At 37.2% G+C, this 13891-nt stretch overlaps 1 protein-coding gene across 1 annotated transcript in view; it reads left to right on the top strand.

The window, feature by feature from the left end:
- Nucleotides 1-13891, top strand: part of ASPH (aspartate beta-hydroxylase) — a 167356-nt gene that overhangs the window by 33051 nt on the left and 120414 nt on the right. Inside the window, exons 4-5 of the mRNA XM_019543207.1 lie at nt 10734-10823; nt 12860-12934. Of these exons, the coding sequence (XP_019398752.1) occupies nt 10734-10823; nt 12860-12934 (165 nt within the window). The remainder of the gene's footprint in view (nt 1-10733; nt 10824-12859; nt 12935-13891) is intronic.

The following is a 13891-nucleotide window of genomic DNA, read 5'->3' as shown; positions in this document are numbered from 1 at the left end:
AGTACAAGGGGAGAATGACGTCCCGGGATTTGCTCGAGAAGCATCTATGGATGCAAGCCAGCATTTTGGTCACTTTACTAGCCGCAGTCTGTTAGCAGCCAGAATTTCTGTCTCGTTTGCTTTCCTAGTTCATGATTCTTGAGGCATGTCTCTGCTACAAAATCTACTGTGCTGAGCAGCAAACCTCTCAGATGTTCCTCTTTCCTACTTACCGGTTATCTCCTGAACTGGGACCAATGTAGCTGTATTTGTGAGGTTACATGAAAAATAACTATCTTTAAGATCTAATTTAATTTTGTCAGTTCTGATTTGTAAATAATGTATCATAGTGGTTTAATATGTTGAACATAAAATATGCTTGTAACCTATTTCCATCTTGAAACATCAGGAAAGGAGCCAGGAGGGGTAGTCGAGAGAAAAGCTAAGGACAAAGGTACTTGGGTGTTTTGTTTTGGGGTTTTTTTCCTCTTGTCAATGGGCCTTGTGCCTGATGCCTGTAATGCATGACTGTTGCAAATCAGATAATATAAATAAGGCTACTAATACTGGATGTGCTGGCTACTTTTTTTAGCTGAAGATGCAACATATAATTGTGTGCAGATTTTCAGTCAAAATTTCAGATACTGGATCATCCATCTGCAAAGATTTGAGTGCTTTCCTGATCCAGATATAATTAAATGTAATACTCCCAGAAACAGTTCTGGGCAAATTTTTGAATGATCAGCTAGTGTGAATTGCAACTTTATGAATGTAGAAAGCTATTCCAAATAGATGTTCAGATTTAGGTTTGTTCTGAATCTTCAGCAGTATCTCTGCATTTTAGATGTTTCACAGATTCCTAGATATTGAGGTAGAAAACAGAATTGTTTGTTTTTTTGTCTTGTCTGCTGCTAGAATTCCAATCGGTGTGGCATGAGAAATCAAGACAGTTTAGTTGCTCCTCCTTTTATGATTGGTTATTGTTTCAATTGGTTATTTATTGCTGGTCTGCAATAATAGGCTCATTTGATTCCCCCTTTCCCCACCACAAATGTAAACCAAGATCATTCCTGGAAAATGTGTTGCATGTAGTTGGTAGTCTGCTTCTTCATGAAGCAAATAAAGGCTGTTGCTGGTTCCCTCTTGGGTCTTCTCACCTTCTAGGGCTAGCTAGATTGTACCAATTTTTTTTTTTATTATTATTATTAATCTAAAATGTAAAGATTGGTATGGGGAACATGTCTGCTGAAGAGAGCTTTTTGCATGCCAGTGAAAAGTCATATTATTTGTTTTGCACCGTTTGAAGTAACTTGTTTGAAAATGTGTGTTTCCAAACATATTAATAAATATGCTGTTTCTTAATGCACTGCTGTTTGGGTTTCTTTCCAAAAGATATTTTGGGACTATAATGATACCTCATTTTTAGTCCATGTGGCAAACCTGTTGGGAAGTTGTATATTGTTTAAGTTAAACTTTATGAAATGTTAAATTAAATTATTTGAATATGCAAAAAATGTATTAAGTGTAGTTAGTCAGAGGTAGGATTTCAAAAAAACATTAAGTGATAGTTTTCACTACTACTTACCTGGGCAAAATTCCCAGTTGGCTTCAAGGGAAGATTGCCTGACAGTACAGTTAGGATGCATAGGAAAAATAATCTTTTTTTTCATAGGAGCAGAACCAGATTTATATATTGTTTCCTGTAATATAGTATGTGTGTAAAACGGCTTTTCTGTTTTACACAATTACTTATAAAAAAAAGGTTGAGTTTTTCATATATTAAACATGGAATTGTTTCATTTTTAATAACAGGCTATTCAACAGTAGGTTTATGCACAAATTGTAAAAATAACTTTCAGGATACTATTAATTTTCTGAAGTGCTTTTTTGCATCATGTTTTAAAAATTGAATATCAAATCCTTCCAAAGTCTAGAAGAATTTTACTTAGAAATTTATGGATGGGGATTGAGAGGGATTTCCAGTAGCTAAAATGAAGCTATATCATTAAAATTAGCAATTTCTCTACAAATAGTAGAACAGAGGGGACTTTCAGGAGTTGAGAAAGCTGTGCTAATTTTTTTTTGTATGTTACCAATATGTTCCATGTCAGTCCTGATTTATCATAATTGAAAACAATCATAAAAATTAAATATGAGCGATCATGCTAAGTTACAAGCCACGCTTAAAAACTTTCCCACACATCCTGTTAATAATGTTATGGAATAGAATTCAGAGGGTTTTAAATCCAGTTTACCACTGCTAGTACCTTTTCCGGTTTGAAGTTCCTAGCAGAGTTATTTTGTGTTTTCCTTCACAAATGTTTTAATATTGACATGGTTAAAATCAATTTTAGCCATTGGTCTAATCTAATGTGACAGTGTACCAGAAGTTTTATATTGTAATTTTGTTTGATAACTAAGTTGACACCTTTTGAAGGTGTCCTTCACAGTCTTGCAGACGTCTCCTACAGATATTCAGTTTCTTCTGGGATTGTTCCTGCTCTCCCAGGAGATATCATGCATGCAGGGATGATCAGGCTCTTTCTCCCAGAGTAGAAATGTCTGCTTCCAGAGAAGAGTAACCCAGGAATAACCAGGTTTAAATCACTTTTGCTACAGTTTCTCCTAGGAAAGTTGATGTCTGTACATGCTGTGGCTTTTCTTGGAAAAGAACATTAACCCTCTAGCATCCTCTCTCCGAGGAGACATTGTGTCACTCTGGACTGCTTCCAGCAGGGAGCAGAGCATGGCTTCTTCACATCTCCACATGGGTAGTCTGGGTCTGCCATTCAGGGCTGCCTTTTGTACATCTGCCATCTGTCATTGGGAAGACTAAGAGATCCTACAAAGTGTACTAAGTTGTGTGTACAGGGCCCCACTTGCCTGCACAGTGTCAGCACTGCAAGCTCTTCATTTTTCAGGCCTTAGCATTCAAATGTGTGTATACATGGCTCCGGGTAAGTTTTTCTACAAGGAGAATAAACCTGGGAGAATTTCCCCAGATTATTTGAACACATGTAGGCAACCGAAGTTGTATCATCATAAAAGATTCAAAGTGTATTAGGCTCAAGGAAGGCCTAGGCAAGGGCTAGTAAAGCCTTAGACAAGGGCTAGTCTTTTAGTAGCAGAAATGTTATATACAAGTAAACTAAAATTTTCAATGTAGGAATGGTAAATGTTTAAATTATCTGCATGGTTTGTGACATCACTAATAACATTTAGAACTATTTGCTTAAGTAGTTTAAACCTTAATTCTAAATATATTTTTAATAGATTGAAAATTTTAAAATATTGAGTCATTACGGCCATGATTCAGAAAGGTGTTTAGGAACCTAATACCCTTCGAAATCAGTGAGGCTTGGGTGTTTAAACATATATTGAGGATCTAGACCTAATTTCTCATATACTTTACTAAATTATAGCTTAATTAGAAGAAGTTATTATTAGGCTTGTAGCTATGTCTGTAATGCGTTCAGTGCTTCTGATTCTGTACTAATTCTGTATAGTGAAACAAAAATCAGTAAATCTCTAACATTGTGTGTGGTTGGGGCACTTTAAGCTGCTCAACCCTGGAACTGCATTTGGTATTGATGCTTGTGATAACTTGCTCAGGTGTTCTTTCCTTTTCTGAACATTTTCCCTTTTTTAAATGAAAACTTTGAAAAGTAAAAGAAGCAATTAAAGAACCACCCAAGAAAGCAAAAGAGAAACAAGAATCCAAGAAGAAAGAAACTAAGGATGAAGAAGAGAAAAAGAAAACAAGGAAGGGCAAAGATGATGCTGACCGAAAGGATAAGAGAATTGTTGAGATGGATAAAATGAGGAAAGATTCTGACAAGCTTAAAAAAGACAGAGGGAAGGAAAAGGACAAAGCAGGACTAGATAAAAGTGTGAAACACAAAGAGTCTACGAAAAAATCAGCCAGTGAAAAGGATGGCTCCCTTTCTCAGGTAGGGCAAGACAAGGAAATTAAAAAGGTGTCTAAAAATCCTTCTAAAGTTCCTGAAGCTTCAGCAAAGGAAGATAAGAAAGAAAGGAAATGAATTTATTTGTTGTGTAGGAACGGACTTGGATGCTGAAGGAAATTTAGTGCATTTGTAGAAATATGGCAAATAAGGTAACTTTTCTGGAAGTCAGTAGCATGAACAAAAATTATTATAATCCTTTGTGCAGACTGCTTACGTTTTCTTTCACTTGTAAACACTCAATTAAAATGGCTGTTGTGGAATATGTACATAATATATTCAGTGAAACCTGTACATTTATAAATCACATCACTGGTACTGCTTTTAAAACTGAACTTCTTGTTGTTTATGACAATCGATATCAAACACTAATTCTTAAATACCTATATGTCAGGATATTGCATGTATGCATTGCATTATAGATGTAGATGCATGAAGAATTTTAAGCAACATTGTTTATTATAGTGTATACAAATTTTGTAGCAGGGTTAATAGAGGGTAATCAATGCATGTAAGAGGTGAACATTTATCTTTATGAAAAAAAATGTTCTCTAGAAGGAATAAATACAAAGTTCATGTTGATAAAATGCATTCTTGTCATAGGCTAATGATTTTAATAACGAAGAGTAAATTGGCCAAATCTGTGCTTAATGCTTCCATCACAAGACTGCTAATGGTATTTAGGCAATTAATTGACCTAGTTTAAAACTGGCTTGAATTTTTCAATACTTCAGTGTTGCCAGCTGTGTACTACAGTGTTTTTCATTGTTTTTGTGACAATATTCTTTTCTTTTGACATTTTATCTCTATGTGAAAGCTGTTAGTTCACTGACTTTGAGTTTGCTGTGGGAGGGCCTTAAGGAAAAAAAAAGTATTCAGCACCCAAAATTGGTGTCACCTTTTCAAAAAGCCTTAGTATCCTACAGCTTCTTTCTTAATGGAAAATTTTGGGTGCTGAAAACTTTTTAAAAATCAAGCCACTTACTGAGGATACCAAAACAGAAGTTGTAGGGTATGGATCAAATTTTAGTTGTTACTAATTGATATTTAATCCAGTTATTGGACTGGATTAGAGAATAACTTTGCATCTATTAATATAATGTTCTATTCAAACAGTATTGCAAGTTGTTTGAAAAGCTCCTTTTTAATTGTGGTCAGTATTTTATATTCTGTTTCTGAGGAGTATAGATTGAGTACTTTAATTACTATGTTACAAATTTCTCTAGAAATAATGTATTTATTAAAAAGTCTGTGCTTGCTTTCAAGTCTTAAGAGAGTCTTAAGTGTTAATAATTATTTTATAAGTTAAACCATGGTGTTTCTTGTCTCTCAAATATTAGCTGCACAATAAAGCTTACAAGAGATTCAGATCAGTATTTGCAAATGATATTTGAAGATCATTTTACAACGGTGCTAATTTCTCATAAAAAAGCAATAATAAAATAGTGCATTTGAGATTATAGACTAGCATTTAGGCCTGAAATTCATAGAATCATAAAAAATTAGGGTTGGAAGGGACCTCAGGAAGTGATATAGTCCAACCCCCTGTTCAAAGCAGGACTATCCCTAACTAGATCGTCCTAGCCAAGGCTTTGTTTAGCTGGAGCTTAAAAATCTCCAAAGATGGAGAGTCCACAGCCTCTCGGGGAACCTGTCCCGTGCTTTACTACACTCCTAGTAAGAAAATTCTTCCTAAAATCTCACCTAAATTTCCTTTGCTGCAACTTGAGACCATTGCTGCTTGTTTTATCATCTGCCACCACTGAGAACAGTTTAACTCCATCCTTTTTCAAACCCCCCTTCAGGTAGTTCAAGGCTCCTATCAAATCCCATCTCTGTCTTCTCTTCTCTAGACTGAATAAACCCCAGTTCCCTCAACCTCTCCTCAGAAATCATGTGCCCCAGCCCTCTAACCATTTTTGTTACTCTCCGCTGGACTCTCTCCAATTTGTCCACATCCTTTCTGTAGTGCGGGACCCAAAACTGAATACGGTAGTCCACATGTGGCCTTACCAGTGCTGTATAGAGGGGAATAATCACTTTCCTTGCCCTACTGGCATTGCTTCTACCAGTTCAGCCCGGTATACCGTTAGCTGCCTTGGCAACAAGGGCACACTGTTTGCTCATATTCAGTTTATTGTCCACTATAACCCCCAGGTCCTCTTCTGCAATCTGACTCCAGAAGTATTGTTCTGGTGTTCTCTGAACCTGTCCTACAATTTTTTTTTCCTCCCACTCTTTCATTCTGCTACTATTTATCCAGCATATTACATCTCCTTACTGGAGTTGAGGTTTATTGATTATAACATTTTTTTTAAGCCCCCTGGATGACAGATGCAATGATGGTATAGCATTCTTCTATAAGGCTGTGAAGGGAATATTTTTAAAATAAAAAAGAATGGCAAATGATACTGTATGATTTAATTATAGTTTTCATAATTAGGAGAATTGAAATGCTGAACTACTTTTCAGGTGAATATTTAAATATGTTCTGATAACTGTCGTCTGCATAGATTAGCATAAAAATTTGTGACGTGGCCAGACACGGGGAGGCGGGAGAAGCTCACACCTAGTGGTTGCTCCTGCTCTGCATTCGACTGTGTGCCATACCCCCTTCTTGCTGCCCTGCTCTGTGTCCAACCACCAGGGGTACACTGCTTCACAGCTGGCCGCTGGGGTTACACTGATTCACAGAGGTTGAAAACCCCTGTTTTACTGTAATCCATTACATGTGAAAGTACATATTTGGTAGCAGAACTCCCTTTATTCTCTTTCCCCTCCACTGTTTGGAACAGTGTGCAGTTCAACAAAGTTTGTTAGAATCGATAATTACCACTGCAAAAAAAGAATGTCTAGAAAGTGAATTGGATAGCTATATTTATGAATATTTTTAAAGTGGACACATTAAGTAGAACTGGGGAAAAGGAATTAATTTTCTCCCAGAACCTCAGCCTTTTGCAGATTTTTAAGTGTGTGGAGAATCCCATTGTCCTCAGTGGAACTTTTTACAAATAAAGTTAAACATTCATTTGGACCTTAGTAATAACGTGATTTTTTTTTTTGGAAGGCAGCTTCACAGTAACATAGTGCAAACCAGTTTCATTTCTTTAAAAGTGTTAATTCGGCTTTTCTGTGGTTTTCAGTAAGACAAATTTGTGCATCTTTCACACTATGTGAATTAATATATCACTGTGTAATTTTACGCACAGGATTGTCTCAGAGCTTCTTTCATTAAAGTCATACATCTGTATCCAACTGTTGCTTATTATTCTATAAAAGAATGAGAGTCTTCAAATGAAATGTACATGGTGTTTCAGTGCAGGTAATTCCACTTATGAGGGACTTGGCAACAGAAAACTGTTCTTCATAGTGTACCTTCTTTGTGGATGATGCTAGTCCTCTGAATAAATTACTCTGAGAATATCTGTCACTTCAATTCTATGATGTTATACTAATGAATAAAACAGCCTGGTTATCTGTGACTGTTTTTATTTATTTTTTTAAAGTAACCTTTTACCTTCATTTCCATGGATAAAATAGAATAATGATTAAGAATAATGGGCATCTGCCTTTTTTGCAGATGAGCTTGCTTTGGACATACTAGATCTACAGTCGGTTACTATTACTTCTCCTTGTTAATAGTTTTTATACTCTATCACAATTCTTTAAAAATCTTTTGATATTCTTTAAAAATATATTTTAAAAATTCTTTAATGTGTCTTTTAAATAAGGAAAGTATGAGATACAAATGTTCCTTTTACCACACTAATGGGAGTTCCCTGTTACAGTAATACCTCGGTTAATGAATCCTCTAGGAACAAATCCTTTAAAATGAAGTCAGCTGTTTTTTTCAAAAAAATGGAAAAAAAAACCCTGCGGCTTTTTCTCTTTACCAAAGAAACCCATGGATTTTTCAATTTTGCCATGAGCTCCCTGCAGGCTGGCACAGTTCCAGTGAAAGGAAGGTGCTGAGATGGGGGGAGACGGAGACACATGCATGTACAGTACATGCACGTGGCCCCAGGCAGCTTGTAAAGCAGCTCCAGTGGGTGGGGGAGGGGAATTAAGACCCCTTCAGGGAGGGAACTGAACAGGTCTGGGGCTGTTGCCCAGCCATGCAGTGATTGGGGCTTGGGGACACAATGCGCTGCTTTACGGCCCCAGCAGGGAGCAGGACGGAGCTGTGAGTGTCTTGTCTGGGGGAGGAGAAGGGCTGGCTCCCTGCTGCTGTGTGCACTCCTGGGTGGCAGGGGAGGCCCACACCCCCCAGATCTGTGCGTGGTTTAGGGGCAGGTGCAGGTTGTGGGCACAAGCTCCTGCCATGCTTCCCTCCTCCAGGGCCTCTGGCACCTGATGGACACAACCCAGCATGGCCAGGGACAGTGGAACTGCATGGGGATCTCGCTCTGGCGAGCTGCCCTCCCCGCCCCCACTGCCCTGGCGACGTACCCCCTGCGCCTGCTGCTGCTTTGAAAGGTTCAGCCCTATGCCATGACCTGCATGCAGGAGGCACATCACTGGGGCAGTGGCAGGCAGCTTCTCTATGCAGCTCCTCTGCCCACTGTTCCCTGCCACCCTGTTTCCTTCCCCCACCGACCGTGGCAGTGGGGGGCAGCTCGCAACCTGCACCTGCCCCGCACACAGTTCTGGGGAGTGTGGGTCTCCCCTGTCCCCTGGGAGTGCGTGCAGCAGCGGGATGCTGCCCTGCCCAAGCCCACAGCAGAGTTGGAAGATGAGGGGCACCAGCAAGGCTGTGGGGGTCTCTTTAATTGAGTATTTAATGATACTTTCTTACTGTACCCCCCGCTCTGAAATCCTGGAACGCATCCCTTTGCCTTCTGTGTTATTTCTACCACTGATAATGAAATTTCTGATAACAAAGTGATATCATGGAATGCATCTACTTCGTTAACTGAGGTATTAGTGTATTTAATTAATATGAATGAACTTGTACCCTGTTAAAAAGGTTCAGAATGTTTGTGAGATTAGGCTTTATGCAGATTTTTTTGAACACAGACACATTCACTGTATTACTTGTACTTGCACTAAACACGAGTCAAGAGATTAAAAAATATTGGTGGAACTAAAATGGTGAATTAATGTCAGTTTCAAAATTGAATATTTGTTCTATCATGCTTTTGCCACTGCATTGTTACAGCACATACTGTACTATGTGTGCTGGAATACTTAAAAAAGGAAAACACACCAAGGTATATATTTTAGAATACATATGTCTACCAATCTACTTAGTGAAAAATCACTTGGGCTGCTGACAGATATAGGAAAAAACCCTACACTTTACTGGACAATGCAGTGCGTTAGTTCAGCTTGGCTCTGTAGCATCTGTATAGATCAGGCACTCCTTCAGGGCCTTTGGGTGCTTTTATTTAAAGCTGATTCAGTTAGCTGTTAGCTAAAAGTGCTAAAAAAACCCTGCTGAAATTTCTGATCCATACAGATGTTGGGTGAGCTGGATTCAAATAATGCGATGCTCCTTCTGGGCATGTGCTCGGCTTGGCACAGAGGCGTGTGTAGTTTTAAGTTTGTTTTTTTTTTTTTTTAATGTCTGAAAGCAGGCTTGATTGAACTGAAATTGGGACTTTATCTTGAGGTAGGAAGCTGGGTTTTTTATTCTTTTTTTTTAGTATTAAATGTAAAATTAAATATAAAAGATTTTTTTTTAAATGTCTTAATTTTGATCAGTACTCTGCCAGAAAAATTATTATATGGAACATCTTATATCCTCCTTATGAGTCTTGTTGTATTTAAAATGAGAAGGTACTCACTCTGGATTATATCAATTTTATACAAAAGCAAAGAGAAAACATAGGCCAATTTACTTAGATATTCATCCTGAAAATAATATCTCCTTGGCTGTTGGAATTCTTGCTCAGTGTAAGTGATTCAAGCCCTTCACTTGTACTTTCTGTGAAATCAGACTGAGTAAATAAATAGTATATGTGTTTTAGGTAGCAGTACAGTTTTCGATGGTGAGGGACAGAATCAGTCATCTTTTCATCTCTAGATTGTATGATCTTATCTCTTATCTGTTTAGCTTATGTCCTTTCCATCATGGTGAGATGTAGAGGGAAGTATTTATTTGTAGAGCCAGTCCTAATAAAAACATCTCTGTGGCACAGCTGCTTTAATCATAGCTTTTCTCTGGCAATCATGGGCCTGATTTATGAACTGAAGAAAACCAAAGGATGAAGTTACTGAAGTTAAAGACAAAAATTAGGTTGGTAGTTTTGTTCATAAGCTACTGAGGGATTAAATATTAAGGTTTTAAGATTAATCATGTTTCTTATAAGCTACATATGAAAACTTTGCCATACAACTTTAATTCGCAAGGCATACAAAAAACCATGTAAATATACCCATTTTTCAAATGGGAGACCATACTAAATGTAATAATAATATCTGTTTTATTAGCATACATTTTTCTTATTGGTACTATACAAACAAAGTTGATGTAAATAAATGAATTTGGATTTTGTTCATTATGCTTGTACCAGCAAAAGATGTTTGGGTATCCATACCCATTTTTCCCAATCCTCTATTTTCCTAAAATGTTTTATAACTTTTTTTGTATGCGTGAGTCTTCTAAAATATGCTGAGGCAATCTGGAACAGTAAATTGCTTGAATAAATTTCCAGGTGCTTTTATAGTGCTTTTGGATTGATTTTTAACTCTTGATGATGATATAACTGAATCAAAATTGTCTCTTACTGATATATAATAAATCAAGGCAAAAAAGCTAAAGTTTAACTTTATAACTGAAAAATGCAGGACTTAAAGAAAGATCTGTCCCAGCACAGCGCACACCAGCAGAAACTGAGGAGTTCATTCAACCTTCAGAGCAGTCATTCATTAAATCAGGTAAGGTGTCTTCTAAAGTGTACAAGAAAACAAAAAGCAGCAGGTGTTTCACTTCCAGATATGCAAATGAAGCATAATGTATGTGAAATTATCATGACCTCTACAGGTAAAAAAAACTGTCATTTTATATCTAATTGATATAAAAATTAATGGCATTCTTTATAGGTGATTGAAGAATCATTGTAGTTAACTGTTCTATAACCACTAAATGATAATTCTTATTGATTAGCAAATTCATTTTAAAGGGACTCTGAACTGGCTTGACTATAATGTGAATAGCTTTATCTCTGTATATTTTTCTGTGCAAATACAGTTGCTGGTAAGCATGCTGATCTACTAGAGTATTTAATCAAAATTGCTGCAGATTTGATAGTTTAAGAGGGTCCAGCAAACTTGTTTAGCCTATACCATCAAGTGGTAAATGAAGATGATACAATATCTAAAAATCTAAAGAGGTGCTGCCTCTCATAGTTATATTGCTGTTACTGTTGGAAGAGAACATGGTGACGCATACAATTAGCTTTTCAAAGCGACTTAAAATATAAAGCCAAATTTTAAAATTTTAATAATTTTTCTTCTATGCATACATTATAATACAAGTCTGTTGGAAAGTGGATCATAATCACTTAATCTGTCTACTATAGGCAGAGAATAAGTCATGGGCTTAAATTGCAAAAAGGAAGACTTAGGGTAGTACAGCAGGGGGACCTTTCTAACTATAAAAATATCTAAACACCGGTACTGATTATCTAGAGATTATCATGTGTCTATCACTGGAAGTCTTAAAGTGCAAGTTAGACAAACATTTGTCCAGGATGATTAACATGGGACGATCAGGTATTGAATGAGGCAACTGTTTGAGGTCCCTTGTGCCCCATTGTTCTACAGTTCTGTAGGTAGACCGTGTTGGAAGGTTCCTCAGTATTATTGCCTTTTATATACATAAAGTTTAAAGCAGTGTTGCTGCTGCTGCAAGTTTTGTTTTGTTTTGTGGTAACAAAGAGGATATCATTACAAAATGAGAGCCATGTTGCACCAAGAACTGTACACGTGCTGTATAAAACATGTTCCTGATTGTGTTGAAAACTTAAATGTTTTTTCCATTTCCTCAGAGCTTTAATTGGCAAAAGCTTTCTAAGTAATGTAACATTCATATTGGAAGCCTCAGTGTGATTTTTTTATACCACTTAGGGGTCTTATCCACAAACAATGCCGACTAATAAATTTTTTTCTTTTTACTTTTTAGGAAATGCATCATCTTAAATTATGCATATAGCAATTTACAATGAGTTTATAATGTGTGTCGTGCTAATAAACAGCAACCTAGAATTAGTGCTAAAAAGTAGAATATTTTCCTTTATATAATTCATTGTGTAGTCACTGTTTTTTTTCAAAATGCAGTGTAATAAGGAGTTTTTCATGTAATAATGACTGATGTACAGAATTAAAAGGCAAGTTAATAATCAGTTTCCCCTCATGATATTTTTTAAATAATTTGAATATATAAGTTCTAAAATTTTTATTGACATAAAATTAATATTTCCCTATAAAAAAGGAACATTAGATCGGATAAAACTAAGCTGGTATTACTACTATTTGAAATAATTGCATTTTTGAAATCTCACAACTTCTTTAAAGACAATTTTTTTTGATCTGTTGCAGTTTTTATTTCTAAGTAGTTTTAACTGGAGGAGATTTCTTGTTGTTTCTAGTAGGAACCAGTTAACTAAAGGTTACTAGAGTTACTGTCCCTGAGAAAACGTACAGAATAGTTAAAATCTGACATACAAAAAGTAAATGAAATGTTTCCAGTTCTTTTTCATGTAAATTGTGATAAAACAGGGCAAATATTGTTATTTTATAAAAGCAGCCCATTTGGGGGTTTTTTTGCTTTGTTTTTGCAGTCCAGTTAATTAGGGATGAAGAAACATCACAAAATGCCAAAATATGATCCAGACCTTCCCTGGTTCATATTGTGAAGTGTTTTAAAGCCTTGATCCTTAGGACTTTTCTTTATTGTATTTTATAACCTTTAGAACATGAGATTGGTGAACCTAAAGTGGAAGAGGAAATCCAGTCTGTCCTCCAGGAAGAACACCATTCCCAGTTTGGTATGAATTCATACTTGGCAATCTCTACTGGGCATTTTATAAATACCCTTACCAGCTAGAGAAATTTGAGCTTTATTGTATGTGTTCCTATGCTTGCTTTCAACTACATATAAATAAAGGGATAGCCAGTATTTTTAGCAAGCAAATCTTGATGCTATGACCTCATTTTCCAGAAGAGCTCCCAGTTGCACATCCTGCAAGGAAGGCCCCTGGCAAATGTTACATTTAAGATGCAATTAACCAGTTAATCATATCTTTAGTAGTAATCTGGCCACTTGTTTATGCTGTTTATGGAGCGGTAAAACTGGAAGTAAGCCCCAGAATCATTACATAAAATGTGTAATAACTTTGTGGCTGGTTCCCATTGTGCCTTAAACAGAATGTGTGGTCATTGTCAATTAGGTAATTGGTATTCCCAACATTGAGAACACACCAGAGTCCTGAAGAGCTCCCATGCACTCCCAAGGCTGAAGGTGCCAGTCAACGATTTCTTTGCCTCCGTCTTCCTAAGTAGGGACCAGAACAGTCACCTCCCTGCTGGGCCGCCCTCGGGCCCCAGGGGAGGCACACCTAGGCTAAGGGTTAGTGAGGAACTAGTTAGGGAACTTCTGGAGGGATTGGTATTCAAGTCAGCCGGTCCAGATGATCTCCACCCTAGAGTTCTAAAGGAATTGGCCGAGGTAATGCAGGACCCCTGGCATGGCTTTACGAGCACTCGTGGTGCTCTGGTGTGGTGCTGGAGGACTGGAAGAGGGCCAACATGGTTCCCATCTTCAAAAAGGGGAGGAAGGAGGACCCGGGAAACTATAGGCCAGTTAGTCTTACCTCAATCCTAGGCAAGCTGTGTGAGAAAATTATTCTGGCACACATCCACAAGGGGCCAGCTGGGGACTGCATGCTTAGGGGCAACCAACACGGGTTCATCAGTGGCAGGTCCTGTCAGACCAACCTGGTGGC

The sequence above is a fragment of the Crocodylus porosus genome, unplaced genomic scaffold (genome assembly GCF_001723895.1).
Source record: "Crocodylus porosus isolate Cpor-Errol unplaced genomic scaffold, CroPor_comp1, whole genome shotgun sequence".
Classification (NCBI taxonomy): domain Eukaryota; kingdom Metazoa; phylum Chordata; order Crocodylia; family Crocodylidae; genus Crocodylus; species Crocodylus porosus.
Note: the sequence above shows the minus strand (reverse complement) of the source record. Positions and strands in the feature narration are given on the sequence as shown.